The following is a 16135-nucleotide window of genomic DNA, read 5'->3' as shown; positions in this document are numbered from 1 at the left end:
CAACTACAGCTTGAGCGGATATCGGTGGATGGGACTGTGGTCCCCACTCACAGCAACCCAGCGGAAGAGCTGGCAACAGAGCAGAGTGCCCCGGGCCTCTGCTCTCAACTAACAGAAGAGGGGGTTCCTGTGGTAGTGGATGGGACTCCGATCTCCACAGACACAACCCCAGAAAATGGTGCGGCACTGAGACAGGAGGATGTCGGCTTTGCTTTGCAAGCACCGGGGGATTTTTACCTAGCATCAGTGGATGGGACTGCAGTCTCCACTGGTATACCCCAGGAATGGTGGCCAGTTGGCCCAGATTCCCAATGGCATGATGAACTGAGCCCAGCCACCCTGTCTTCTCTCCAGCGGCTGAAAGGACTCCAGGGAGAAGGGCCAGTCCAGGCCTCTCCCCAGCGGCAGGCGTGTTCTCTGAGAGAGGCAGAGATTGGCTGGGTGAGTAATGCTCTCTTTGGGACAAGGTATCTGGGGTACTGGGTGGGTACCGAAATTGGGGTCTCTCCCAGTGTTAGTCTCCTGCCAAAGGGGGAGATGTGTGACAGACCTAGCCGGGACAGGGGCTTTTGGAGAGGACTGAATGTGAGCCTCTTGCCGTCCGATTATGGGCCAGGACCTCAAAACAGGAAGGCAGATGGGTCATCCCAGCACAGTCCTGGAACTTTAAGACTACTTTTCCAACATCCTCGAGTTGACCCGTTTGGGTCCCACTGCGGCTGTTGGACTGGTTCCCAGGGGAAGTAATGTCATGGACCTTGAGATATTAAAGTGTTTCTACTTGACATATGTTACACAGGAGAGGGACATTCAATGCAAGGCTTTTGAAATGCTAAGTGGAACCAGCTTGCGAAATACCTTTTATTGTGTTCTGCAGGTTAAGAGCGGGTGTCGGAGTCAGGCCGTCTAGCTGGAACCAGGTTATTGTGTACATTGATTACCCCCTGGGGCTTCTGTCTCAATACACAAGTCTTTCTATCCAAGCTATTGGACCAATCCCTGTTGACAATTTCAAGTCCTCATTTGCATGGTCAAGGGGGACCTGAGTGAAGACTGGATATACTTTACAATTGACCAATAGGAAAGCGGTTGTTGGGAGTGGGATGTTCCAAAATTCTGTATAAAAGTGTGCTGTGTACTTGAAATAAAGAGTCCTGTTGGAACTTACATACAGCCTGCCTGGTGTTTGTTCTCAATGGGTCCGAATGGCACATAGCTGTAATTCGGATCCCGGAACCTTGGATGACTGGACCATCAGACGTTGCAATCTGCAAGCTGACTCACTGGTAGCAGAGGAGTGTCGGGAGAGCAGGACCTGGGCGAGAAAGGATCTCGTCACACTACTACACACCAATTAGTACAAATCAGAACACCTAAGTATCTCTTAAAAGGCAACATCCCACATTCACAACCATATATACTGTACATAATAATCTCCTGCAACCACAGTTTATTTTCATAATGCAGCACTGTGATACATCAATATTAGTGGCAAATAAAGATTACAAAAAAAATATATATATATATTCTAAAATACACACTGTCCACTTTGTGAAAACTGTGAAAAATAGTAGTTCAAGTGTCTATTATAAATTCACATAATCCACAAATATACAGGTGCATCTAAAAAAAATTTGAATATCATCAAGTTTATTTCAGTAATTCTATTCAAAAAATGAAACTCATATTTAAATTATGCTACTCGCGTAGGGACGTGGTCTGGAAGTGCGGGTGTGTTTGCGTTCCACACGCCACTTCTGGCCACCTAAAAACATCACTTCCACCCTATGCCTCAGTGCACTACAGTTGCTTCCTGACCCATGGTTGTGCGTGCGCACGCAGACACATATACTCCTACTTCTTTGGTACCGTGGCCCAAAATGGAGAAATGTTATGGAGCCGATCTATTATTTTTATTTTTTTGACAGTAAAAGGATCTATTATTTTTACAATGACTATGGGATTAAACTGGTGGTCCCTCCCTGGGTTCTTAGCACATGGATACACATAAGGGGCTTACAGAATACACAGTGGGTGGGTCCCCCAGATGGGGATAAATTCATATATTTAAATAGTTAAAAGGATCCCATGTATGCAATTAATACAGGACAAAATTCCATGCATAAACATATAAAAATGGTAATGATGCTTCCAAGACCCAATATAACCAACCCGCTGTGCATCAGATTCATAGAGCTAAACAATGCTCAAAGATAAACACACAACATATACAGAAGGAGGTCAAGAGTTTGCTGAGGAGACCTCCCTGGCATTTGAGGGAGCAACTATCAATACAAATTTTAGACCAAAATCAAGCTTCTACCCCCATTGGAACAAGGGCAACTTCATACCCACCTTCTATGAAGTTGTGATGGGAGAGTTTAGGAAAATGTGTGGGGATAAAGGTCATAAATACAATAAGGGCCATGAAGTGGGCATTGAGGCCTGAGGAAGAATTCAGAGATCATAATTAGAAAAGCGGACAAAGGTGGTGGTCTGGTTATACAGGACAAGCATCAATACTTAGAGGAAGCGTTTAGATTGATTGGCGACACCAATACAAATGAGAGACTTTTATGGGACCCAACTGGGAAATACAATGATGATTTTAAAAAAAATTGTAGGGTAGGGCACTATCAAATCGGGTCCTGACCAAAAGCGAGCACCAATTTTTGTACTCAAAACATCTAGTCGTCCCCCATTTTTACCATATACCCAAGGTGCATAAGGACATGAAAAAAACCCCCAGGTAGACCCATCATTGCAGGAATTGACAGTTTGACTAGCAACCTTGGGAGCAACATCGATCACTTGTTACAAGGATTAGTAACAAACCTGCCATCGTATATAAAGGACTCGAGCCATGCCCTAGATATTCTAACCACGTACAAATGGGAGAAAGGATATAGATGGCTATCGCTCGATGTAGCGTCCCTGTATACGTCCATCCAGCATGAATTCAGCTTAGTACTACTTGGCGGAAGCACATCTGTTCAGTCCCAAGCAGGCCCAATTTATATATGAGTGCATAGAGTTCACCTTGACCCATAATTACTTTTCATTTATGGATGGTTTCTATAGGCAGGTGAGGGGCACAGCCATGGGTGCTAGATTCGCTCCCAGCTATGCAAATTTATTCATGGGGTGCTGGGAGCTTAAATATATTTGGGCCATTTGAGAGGAACCTAATACTGTACTCATGGTACATTGATGAGGTCCTTATTATTTGGAAGGATTCCTGGCGCATTGTGCGAGAAATCCCTTTCGGAATTTCGTTTACACATGTGGTAGACGAAAAGTCCTTGGTGTTTCTAGACCTTGAGCTGAGGGCCAACGACAATGGTGTAATTCATTCACTTCAAGTTGAGTGTGGGCAATTCCTACCTGCATGCCACCATCATCCTAGGTGGATTAAGAACATCCCCTTCGGCCAGTTCTGTAGACTCAGGCGGACCTGTACCTTTAAAGCCTGATCCTAAAGAGTACATTTAAGGAGAAGGGGTACGACGAGGGGCACATCGACGAGGCCTTCCAAAAATATCTACAGTTGTATGAAGATGTCTGTGCAGGAAGTGAAAAAAACAACAAAATATGATGCAGATGAACTACCTTGTGAGGATCTGTACTAGATTCAACAATTATGTCGCCATAATACAGAAAATCTCAAAGATCAATTGGAAGATACCTAAATCCGATCCGTTCCTGAAGACCTGCCTATCGTCCCATCCAAATCTAGTTTTCAGGAGACCTAAGGATCTAAAGAGTATTTTTGCCTCGAGTAGAGTGAAGAAGAGTAAGAATAGAGGGCTAAATCTTTCGACCACCATCTTTGATCAAAAGGGCAGCTATAGATGTGGGAGTGGAAACTGCGGGAACTGTGTACATATGTGCCACAGGAGAAAATATGTATTTGGGATGGATGGTAGGAGCCATAAGATTAAACAGTTCATGAACTGTGGTACCCCATAGGTCATATATGGCCTCCTCTGTCCTTGTGGCCTCATGTATATCGGCCGTACTTCTCGACCAATGAGGACAAAGATGGAACGAGCACGGAAGTAGCATTTTGACTGAAAGACAAATGCTCAGTACCAAGACACTTTAAGGAGGTCCACGATGGCAGCACCGATGGCCTCAAAGTGTTCGGAATAGAGGCAATATCAAGTAACATGGACAGTGGCAAGAAGTACCAGATTGTAAGAGAGGCTTTCTGGATTTTCAGAAATAGAAAAAATATACTGCGCTTACTCTAACTTAACTACTAAAAAAGTTGCAACTAAAAAATGTTATACAACATCAAAACACAATATACAAAAAAGAAGCTGCGCTAATGTATGATGCACTGAAACCAGCGCAAATATTGCAAGAAATAGCAAACCGTGATCACACCGTGAACTTGGTAAGAAAACAAATGAACCCTGATGGGTTAATCACAGTCCACCAAAAAAGTCCATAGCAGATTGAATAATGATGGTCTCCAAAGTGAAAGAAAGATAATTCCAACTCCTGAAAAAAGTGATGATAGAAGCACCTCCACCTAGGTCACACACTGACTCTTACCGGATCTCTCTGATCCCTTATTACAGGAGATCATAGACAGCGTATGATAATGGTATCCTCCACAGCATATCACCAGGCTGGGATGGTCACAGTGATGGATGGCCTCAAGCAGTATACCGGTACATATGTTTACCAATTCCCGCCTGGTCAATAGTCAATTGACATCCGGGAAGTGGTTGTGAAATCCTGACTGGACGTCTATTGACGTTCTGCAGGATTTCATGCGGGCGCGCGCCCATCAGTGCTGCCTATGAATGCCCATCAGTGCAGCATACCAGCGCCGCCTATCAGTGCCGCCTATCGGTGCCCATCAGTGCCGCCATATCAGTGTCCATAATTGAAGAAAACTTATTTACAAATAAAATCAACAGAAAAAAATAAACTTAATTTTTTTCAAAAATTTCTTTTTTTAGTTATTGCGCAAAAAATAAAAATCGCAGAGGTGATCAAATACCACCAAAAGAAAGCTCTATTTGTGGGAACAAAAGTGATAAAAATTTCATTTGGGTACAGTGTAGCATGACCGCGCAATTGTCATTCAAATTGCGACAGTGCTGAAAGCTGAAAATTGGCTTGGGCAGGAAGGTGCGTAAGTACCTGGTATGGAAGTGGTTAAAAAGAAAGGAGAGCTCCCATAGCATAAGATCCTTAAGATTTTTTAATAAGATAAAAAGATGTGCACTTACATCAAAGTAGACGTATTACAGCATGTATAAAAGTCAAGCCGGCCGGCTCCTCGAAACAAACGCCCGTATCTTCCGGGTGTAAACACTTAACGCGGTGACGCCAGAATGTCGCCTCCCTTTCTGGATTTTCACTTTGGGGACTTTAGCCCTGTAGGCCTTAATGAAGAAATTGAGCTGCATAATATAGTATGACTTCGGCAGGGCCTATGGGGGTTCCTATGTTCTGTAGCTATGGAGATCCAGTCCTTCTTTTTTCTTCATCTGGTTGGAGCACATAGAACCCCCCCCCCCCCTCCTGAGATATAGATATCTCCTAGGGGTCAGGCCCAAACATCAAGCCATATTTACCCATGGCGCTCGACCATGCTGCTGTGTGGGTACTAGGACCTATAGGACTAGATGTTTAGTTTTAAGAACAGCATAGGTATAGATTTGGACAGGTTTAATGATTAGGGGTTTTGACAGTGAGGTGGGAATAGATAATTATCTTTTTGTAACAATATAAATATACATGCATGAATCCCGATTGTTCACTGAATTCAAGCGGGAAAATTGGCTCTCTGCAGAATAACGGTACCTCCAGGTATGACTACTATATTGATGGTATATGTGTCCATAGAAGTCCCTTTGTTGTGTGTGTTTTTATCATTGAGCATTGTTTAGCTTATATGTTCTTATATGTTTATGCACTTTGGAATTTTGTTCTGTATTAATTGCATACATGAGATCCTTTTAACTATTTAAATATATTTATTTAAATCTATTTATCACCATCTGGGGGCCCCACCCACTGTGCATTCTATAGGCCCCTTATGTGTATCCATGTGCTAAGAACCCAGGGAGGGACCACCAGTTTAATCCCATAGTCATTGTAAAAATAGATCGGCTCCATAACATTCCCCATTTTGGGCTGCTAGAGGGAGAGGTACCAAAGAAGTAGGAGTATTTGTGTCTGCGTGCACAACCATGGGCCAGGAAGCAACTGGAGCGCACTGAGGCATAGGGCGGAAGTGACGTTCTTAGGTGGCCGGAAGTGGCGGGTGGAACGCAAACACTCATACTTCCGGACCGTGTCCCTAGATGACTAGAATCATTTTCGGGACTGCAATATTGCGGTGGACAGATCGGACACTTTTGACACATTTTTGGGACCATTTTTGTGTTTGTGGGACTTGGACCTTTTTGTTTTAATTGTTCACTATTCTTTGAAATGTGTCTGTCAATTTCCTCTTATTGCCCCTTATGTGTGAAATCATTAAGGGTGTAGATGGAAAAGAAGAAAATGGCCAAAAACTGACACTCTTGCAAATGTTTGTGGATGTAGAGCTAGTTCTCAAGATAGAATACACCCGTTTCTCAAAATTTTCCTCTTGAAAACCTTCTATACCTTAACCTGTCCCAATTTTACACTTTGGAGTCCTTTATAGTCCTCATTATACCTCATGAATTTAGTCCTTTTGGTGCTAGTGATTTGTCCTTACAGAATGTTCAGTTCAGAGTATTAAAGATAAACCGGGATTCTACAAGTTTATAATTTTTAGATCTTCTCCCCAGCAGCTATAAAAACAATCATAAAGTTTAAATCAATATAGCTTACTTTTTCTTTTTCCTTCATTTTTGGGACCCTGTGATGTCATCTTCCTAGAGAAACACTCTCTGAGAGAACTTCATGCATTGCCACACATCACATCCATAGGGGGCTTAAGAAACTACTCTTCCCATGGTGCAGTGGAAGAAGCAGGAAGTCGTGGGAGGGTGTTCAAGCGGAGCTGTGGCTGTGCTGAGAGTGGGGTGGGAGCTGAACTGATCATGGAGATGAGTTCTGAGCTATGGGTGGAGGTGGGGTTAAGATAAAAGCAGGGCTGGGTTTGAGCTGAAGGCAGAGCTGTGTTGTGATACTTATAACTGGGAGGTACAGCACGGAAGTCTGACACTCCCAAGACCTGTCCTGCACTGGAACAGAATTACAATGGATAAGTTACAAGACCGATGGTTGTGGGGACATAGGAAACATCAAATGTTTTGCCCGGAGTTCTGCTTTAAGCATTCAGCTTATCATCCAATACTTGGAAACTTTTCATTTTTTCCAATTCATTCTGTAATCATTGTATTTCAATGTGTAATTTGTCAACTTGTCTTGATTCTAAGGCAACTAGAAAGTCTTTCCTTTTTACGATAGTCAGCCAGTGAGGCTACATCCTACTGCAACTTCCAAAAAAGATCTGTGTTTCATACAGTAGATTTTGTTCTTAAAATACAATGTATAATCTGTTAATGCAGAAGTCCAGTCAAATCTTATCTAAATTTAAATCTGCTCCCACCCCCATTCTAACTTCTATAATGACTACCTTGTAGAGGAAAGATGTGCATACTTATCTATTTTTCGGACGCTCTGGTTCCGGTCACATGATTGGCTCCCAGCGCCATTTTCAGGATAGAGGGACAGCCAACAATGGATGCCCCGTAGTAAGTCTATGGGTGACATCATCACATATTCATTACATTCATTGTCTGGTTGTTCTCTCCAGCTGCAGGCTCCAGTGAAGAGGAGAAAACCCTGAGTGCCTGAGAATAGATAAGTTAACACATCTTTCCTCTACAGCTATGGTCTCTAAACGGTGGCCCGGGGACTGGATGCAGTAATTTTGATGCCTTTATCTGGCCCTTGGGGCTCGATTCCTCTCCCTGACACCAACGATGGGGCTCGATTCCTCTCCCTGACACCAACGATGGGGCTCGATCCCTCTCCCTGACACCAACGTCTGGCCCCCCTAAAGTCTGAAGGACAGTAAAAGGACCCTTTTGATTAGAAAGTTTGGAGACCCCAGCTCTACAGGGTAGTTAGTATAGGGCCTATAAAGCGTGTGGGAGCATGTTTAAGTTAACAATGGGGTAGATTCAGGTAGGGGCGCGCACTGCTACGGCGGCGCAGCGTTCCGTTTTTACGCTACGCCTCCGTAAATTACTGGAGCTACGCTTTATTCACGAAGCATTTGCTCCGAAATTAGGCGTTTCGTAAAAGGGGCCGGTGTAAGCGTAAGCGAGCGTAATTTAAATGATCCCGTAGGGGGCGTGGATCATTTAAATTAGACGCGTTCCCGCGCCAAACGTACTGCGCATGCTCCGTTGGGAAAATTTCCCGACGTTCATTGCGGTAAATGACGTAGCAAGGACGTAATTTGCTTCGACGTGAACGTAAATGGCGTCCAGCGCCATTCACGATCCACTTGCGCAAACGACGCAAATTTCGAAAATCGCAACGTGGGAACGACGTCTATACTTACCATTGGCTGCGCCTCCTAATAGCAGGAGCAGCCTTACGACGGAAGCGACGTACGCAAACGACGTAAAACTCGAACGCCGGGCACGCGTACGTTTGTGAATCGGCGTGAGTATGCAATTTGCATACTCTACGCTGACCACTACGGGAACGCCACCTAGCGGCCAGCGTCAGATTGCACCCTAAGATACGACGGCATAAGAGTTATGCCAGTCGTATCTTAGGCTGCAGTCGGCGTATCGAGCTTTCTGAATACAGAAAGTTGATACGCAGGCGTAATTGCTTCCTGAATCTACCCCATTGACTGGACTTCTACTTTAATCTTATTGTCTTTGCCCATGGTTCTGAGAGAGCTATTGAACTGAGGTGAGGACTGTGCCATCTTGTTAAAATTTGTTAATATAACATCCTTAAAGGCTACATGCATTAAAAAATATCACTGGGCATTGATGGTATGTAAATATGCTAAAAACCGCACAAATGTGTTAGCATGTAAATCAAAGAAAGCAGCAGCCGAGTGAAATACACAACAATAGATAGAAAATATGATAAGCTGTTCTAGGAATAGTCCCAAGTTATTAGAGGAACCTTGGTTGACAATATATATCCATGTTCGGAGTGGTAAGATAAATCCCTTTTCTCAATGGCACCACTGCGATTCACATAAAAAAAAAAGTGCACCGTCACCTTAAAGGAACACTAAAGGCAAACTTTTTTTTTAAATAACAAACATGTTATACTTGCCTCCACTGTGCAGCTCGTTTTGCACAGAGTGTCCCCGAACCCTGTCTTCTGTGGTCCCTCGGCGGCTGTCTCGGCTCCTCCTCGCAGAAGCTTTCCACCTTCATGCGAGTGAGCATGGTGGAAAGCTTTTGCGAGCACGCTCCCGTGATACAGCGGCGGGCATAGCCGCTGACTGTATCGCTCGTCCTCGCCCCCCCCCCCCCCCCCCGGCGCGCCGTGTCATCCGCTGTGATTGACAGCAGCGCCAGCCAATGGCTGCGCTGCTATCAATCCGTCCAGCCTAGCCAATCAACGGCTAGGCTGGGAACCTAAGAGGATCACGTGGAAGCGTGCATGACTTTCGAGGGGTCAGGTAAGTAAAATGGGGGTTGGGGGGGGGGGGGGCGGTACCGTCGGATGTTTTTTCACCTTAATGCATAGGATGCATTAAGGTGAAAAAACATTAACCTTTACAACCCCTTTAAAAGACTTGCTTACCAGATAGCAAGCAAAATGGGCATATGGTGGATAGGATATTACCGCGCTACCAAAGAAGGGGGGGGGGGGAGAGAAAAAGATAGAAAGGGAATACTGCTGCAACACTGAAGGTGTATCAAACCCACAAATGTTGTAATAAATAAGTAGTTCTGTGCTGTGTGATAGGGTAGATGAATTAAAGAAAAGACAGTTACTATAACTGATATGCGTATTTGTCACGACACGTGAAGAAGTCACGTGTCGTGACGAATACGCGTAAGAATCCAGAGTCCACTAAGGGGTACCGGAGGTGACGCTTGCGAACCCCCCACTTGTTTTTATGCCGGTTTTTATTGCATCCATGCGAATACCATAATGTATGCCTTTTTTATTATTAAAAACGTTCTAACGATACTGCACTATTGGCGCTTTTTACCTCCCTGGGTGAGGGTCATTGTTGTCCATTGGACGTAACCTGAGGGGGACTTTATCCACAGAGAGATATTTCAGTTCACTGGGACGCACTACATTCTGAAACGACTGGAACACCGTTGGCTATAATATACATGCTGTTACCTTACAGCAGTAAGGTAAGTGAACACCCTCACTAAAACTTCAAAAGGATATTGGAATTCCCTCTCTGCACCACCTTCACGCTGAATATTTCGGCATAAGCACCAGCACTTTATTGTTGATTGTTCCTTTTGATCTTTTAAACAGCATTGGTTTTTGCTGTTTTTCTGCATGGACACTGATGCAATTTCTTATTATCACTTATGTGTGTTGCTTTAGTTTTCCTACTATATAGCAGTGCATGCTTTAATATCACTGAGCACTTTGTATTTTTGTATTTTTGATTGGATGTCATTTGTATCACCAATATCAGTGATTTAATATTTTTTGATGTTCACATATCAGTTATAGCAACTGTCTTTTCTTTGATTCATCTACCCCATCACACAGCGCAACACTACTTATTTATTACAAAATGGGCATATGGCTATAGCCCAGAAAAGGCCTTTACTTGCACAGATGACCTTAGGAACGAATATCACAGGATAGATGACTGTTTCATCTTTCACACACTGGCACCACTGTGTAGGAAAGAAAGACTGGCCATAGTGTAATATTGTCTAACTTTTTTAATAATATGAAAAGTAATGCACCCTCCCATTTCGTCATACGTGATGTTGTCAATGGAGGAACAGGAAGCGTATTGATTCACCACCTTATAACAGAGCCTCGTTCTAAGTATTGAGTATGGGTGGCCCTTCCGTAAACCAGGAAAGACGGGCCAAAGCAAAATTAGAAAGACATTCAAAAATATATATATAAATAAACAAAACAGAACTGAAAAGAAAAAAATAATACTAAAAACATCACCTTAAAAAGGTTGTAAAGGTAAAAAAAAAATTCCTAAATAGTTTCCCTTACCTTAGTGCAGTCCTCCTTCACTTACCTCATCCTTCGATTTTGCTTTTAAATATCCTTATTTCTTCTGAGAAATCCTCACTTCCTGTTCTTCTGTCTGTAACTCCACACAGTAATGTGACACTTTCTCCCTGGTGTGGAGAAAGCCTCTTGAGGGGGGAGGGGGTGAGTAGGAGGGTCAGGACACTCTACTTTGCAGATAAAGGAGCTGTGTGTTAGTGGGCATCCTGACACTCCTGCTCGCCCCCTCAAGAGGCTTTCTCCACAGAAAGTGTTGCATTACTGTGTGTAGTTACAGACAGAAGAACAGGAAGTGAGGATTTCTCAGAAGAAATAAGGACATTAAAAAGCAAAATGGAAGGATGAGGTAAGTGAAGGATTTAACCACCAAAAGAGAACATAGCCCGATGAGGGGCATTAGTCCACCTCATTAACCCCCTCACGGACCATGATAGGTGGATATGTACCTTGTAATAATATGGATACTTTTTTTTTTTAATTACCCAATGTAAATCAATTCTTACATTTATGTAAATTATATAAGTAATACAACATAAAACCCTGCTAACATGATAGCTTTCTGTGCTTTGTAGTGCTTTTTTCCTTTTTTACCATTAAAGGCTACCTTTCAAAGTTTTTTTTGGTGTGTGGCCATCCATATTTTCTTTTTCAAGTTTTCCCGCTAACATGATGTAAATATCGAATATAAAGACCAAATATTGGATTTAAATGTGAATAATTCTATAGAATTGAATATAATTACATATTCAAATATTAAATATGTGATAAGTGAATGAAAATAATAATAAACCAGTAACCCCATGAAATATATAAAATGTATAATATACCAAAAATGTATATAGATTTATAGCTGGATTCAGGTACGGCGGCGCATCATTGCGGCGGCGTAGCGTATCGGATTTACACTACGCCGCAGTAAGTTAGCTAGGCAAGTACTGTATTCACAAAGTACTTGCCTGCTAAGTTACGGCGGCTTAGCTTAATGCGGCGGGCGTAAGCGCGCCTAATTGAAATTTGGCTGAGGGGGTGTGTTTTATGTTAATGGAGGGTGACCTGACGTGATTGACGTTTTCTACAAACTGCGCATGCGCCGTCCGTGTACATATCCCAGTGTGCATTGCGGCAAAGTACGCCGCAAGGACGTATTGGTTTCGACGTGGACGTAAATTACGTCCAGCGCTATTCACGGACGACTTAAAATTTTCAAATTTCGACGCGGGGACGACGGCCATACTTAACATTACTAGTCCAGCTATTTGATGGAATAACTTTACGCCTGAAAATGCCTTACGTAAACGGCGTATGTTTACTGCGACAGGCGGACGTACGTTCGTGAATCGGCGTATCTAGTGATTTACTAATTCTACGCCGAACTCAATGGAAGTGCCACCTAGCGGCCAGCCTAAATATTAAACACTAAGATAAGACGGCGCAAGCCGTCGTATCTTAGATAGGTTTAAGTGTATCTCTGTTTGAGAATACACTTAAACTTAGGTCGGCGCAGATTCCGAGTTAGGTCGGCGTATCTACTGATACGCCGGACTAACTCTTACTGAATCTAGCTATTAAAATCAATTAATTCAACTAAATTGATATCCTAGATAATCAGGCATACACACTTGACAAGTTTACACTGTAGACATTATGAATTGTCTATGAAAGCGTTCACGTTAACATCTATATTCAACCCATAAGGGACATAAGTCTTGAGCTTGTGAGTCCAGAACATTTCTAATTTAGATATTTCCCTCACTAGTGAGCTACCCCTCCAGTGGAGACTGAATTTATCAATGCCCAAAAAAATGGTCTTGGAGGGGTCTTTATTATGTACAAGCAAATAGTGTTTAGATACTGAGTGATTTTTAAATCCGGTTTTGATACTGGTGATATGCTCGTTTAAGATGAACCTGTAGGGGGCATTTAGTCCTTTCTACATATTGAAGGCCACAAGGACACTGCAATAAGTAGTCCACCCCCACTTTGGAGCAAGTAATAAATGGTTTCATTGCATATTGTATCCGTGTACTGGTGGAAATAAAGCTGGTGGTTCTTCTATGAGTGAAACTGCACCCTACATTTTTTACACTGATAAAACCCAGTTGATCGATGGAAGAGGATTTTATTAGTGGGCGGATTCTGAATATTAGGGGCCACTCTATTCCTTATTGAAGGAGCCCCTTTAAAAACCACCTGTGGTTTAGCAGGTAACACTGCCTTCAAAACTCTGTTGTTATTCATGATATGCCAATGCCTAGAGATTATCTGCTTCTATTTTGTAAAGAATAGGTGGTCACAAAGGGAGCAATTGTAGAAAAAGATCCATTCGTGCACGATGGCCAATCACGAAGTAGGTCATTCCTATTCATGGCCTTTACAGATTCCAAAGTATTAGTTAAACACTCACTAGTATAGCCCTTCTCCAAAAATCTACATGTTAGGGTCTCAGCTTGTGCAAGAAATTTGCCGTGATCAGAACAGTTCCTTTTAAACCTCATATATTGGCTCTTTGGAACCGATTTAAGCCAGGGACCATCGTGGCAACTATCGACAGGAATATAAGAATCCCTGTCGGTAGACTTAAAGAAAGTAGACGTAGCCAGTCTATCCCCTTTAACGGTTATTTTCAGATCTAAAAAAATTATCTCTGACTGGCTCATCTCATAGCTCAAGTCCCCTATGGTTGACATTCAGAGATGTAATTGATGATATGTAGTTTGTGTGCTCCTACATAGGACAACAAAGTCCTCAAACAGAATCACTGTAGACTTGGTGCCTCAATGAATAAGCTTGTGTTTGAGCTATAAAAGATGGAGAGACTTGATCTGCCTAAGGGAAGCAGAGTAATGTTGAGCTGATAGCCTTCATTCACATCTTATGAACAGCATTCTTTAGTAGTGGCACAGAATTTATATATCTCCAAACCATATATCACTGTTCAGGCTAACTGTATGTAGCAAAGCACAGTGGAGAAAATGAAAGACCACCGCACACCAACAACAATATGCAAAAAAATAAGGGGTGGCTGGTTTGAAAGGAGAGGGGGAAAGGGCAGGGAGGGGGTGTGGATTCAAGGGGGAGGTGTGGAAAGGGATGGGAATGAAAGGGGAAGGAGGAGGAGAAGTCAAGGAAAAGGGTGAAGGAAGATGAGGGGAAGAGAGACTGAGAGGGTTATATTTATGCTCACAAAATATTATTTAATGTTATCAATAAGCATTTGAAAATGATTTAGAGGCAGAAAATGGTATGTTACTGTATGTTATGGTATGTTACTTCTCATACATATTGTATTTGTTTCAGATTGAAAATGAAAAGTTGAGACTGAATATACATGATATAATAAATGAAAATGAAGACTTAATAAACCAGTAAGCTACAATAAAAATTGTTTGTATTCCTGTTTAAATGAAAGTGTAAATGTGGAGAAATAAAAATATATGCAGCGAATCTCTGCAGTGCATGCACTATTTCCACTGCTTTAAAATTTTGCAAAACACTGCAAGTCTAGAAAAATTCCTGGTGATTCTGTCAGAAATCTACTGAACTGCTACCTTTCTATTGTGGGCTGACAACACTTAAAGTTGTTTTTACAATAGGGACAAGTTAAAAGAAATAATGAATACTGGGGCATGCTCAAGAAGGGAAGAGAAAGGGTTGGGTATAAATTTACTTTGCTATGAGAAATAAACACTATGGCCCGGATTCACAGACAGCGGTGCACATTTATGCCGCCGTAGCGTATCTTCTGTACGCTACGCCGACGCAGCGCAGAGAGGCAAGCATTGAATTCACAAAGCCAATGCTCCCAAAACTGCGCTGGGTTTCCAAGGCTTAAGTCGGCGTAAGTGGAAGTGGGCGTGAGCCATGCTAATGAGGCGTGACCCCATGCAAATGATGGGCCGAGCGCCAGACAGATACGTATCACCAACTGCGCATGCGCCGGGACTTGGACGCATCTTTCTGCGCGTGCTCAGAACCATTTCGGAACAACTGCCTAAGATACGCCGGATCACTGCCTACGGCGTGAACGTGACCTACGCCCAGCCATATTCACGTCCAGCGTAAAATACGCCGGCTTGTGTTCCCTGGGGCAGACCTTTGCATGTCTGCTGCTGGGTTACACCTGCTTTATGGGGCTTAACTTTACGCTGGACGTTCAACTTACGCGCACATCGCGTAGCCTGCGTCAGGCACGCGTACGATCGTGAATCGCTGTATCTTCCTCATCTTCGAATAGAAAATCAATGGGAGCGCCACATGCGTCCAGCGTAAATATGCGCCCACTCTACGCCGGCAAGTTACGCCGGTGGAATTAAGCCTGTTTTTAGGCGTATCTTAGTTTTTGTGGGCCCGGCGCACAGATATGACGGCGCATATTTTCACTTACGCGGCGTATCTGGAGATACGTCGGCGCAAGTGCTTTGTGAATCCGGGCCTATTAGTTTGTGGCCCTTCCCTTTGGCATTTCCTGAGCCCTAAGAGTGTTCACAAAGGTCATCTCACCAGTTTTGGGCCTTCTTCATCTCTTCTTCATCTCTTCTTCATCTCAGAGGTATTCTAGTCCTAGCCTTGGAATCCAGTGTATCGGTCACACTGTAGACCTTGAAGGGCTTTGGATCCTGAACTTCAAGAAGTCATCTAATTCTGTTAGATTGCTTGGAAAAATTGGGCCTTCTCCTGGATACCCTTTGAACCAAGGTCTTGCTGCTGCAGAGTCAGGATTAGCAACTTCAGTCCTGACATCCCTGTTTTCTGTTGTGTTGCAATTGAGTGCTTAGATTGATGATATCCCCTTTCAAAGCGATTTTAATTTGCTCAGTTCTACCCAGGAACCTTGCAATGGAATGTTCTTACAGTGTCAGACAAATCCAATTTGTCTCTGACAAGGTAAATTGGGTACATCCTCAAACCAAGATGTCTCTGTAATCGTGGCTTTTCTCCCCAGCATTGTTCTAGGGCA

General features: G+C 43.1%; 1 protein-coding gene across 2 annotated transcripts in view; it reads left to right on the top strand.

Moving 5' to 3' along the window:
• The window catches only part of LOC120927019 (synaptonemal complex protein 1-like), a 141988-nt gene that overhangs the window by 95898 nt on the left and 29955 nt on the right, over positions 1-16135 (top strand). The window contains exon 6 of one of the 2 annotated variants that reach the window (XM_040337415.1): positions 14476-14543. The exons of the other annotated variant lie outside the window; for it this stretch is intronic. Within the exon in view, the coding sequence (XP_040193349.1) occupies positions 14476-14543 (68 nt within the window). The remainder of the gene's footprint in view (positions 1-14475; positions 14544-16135) is intronic. 2 annotated transcript variants of the gene reach the window in all.

Source organism: Rana temporaria, chromosome 2, assembly GCF_905171775.1.
Source record: "Rana temporaria chromosome 2, aRanTem1.1, whole genome shotgun sequence".
Classification (NCBI taxonomy): domain Eukaryota; kingdom Metazoa; phylum Chordata; class Amphibia; order Anura; family Ranidae; genus Rana; species Rana temporaria.
Note: the sequence above shows the minus strand (reverse complement) of the source record. Positions and strands in the feature narration are given on the sequence as shown.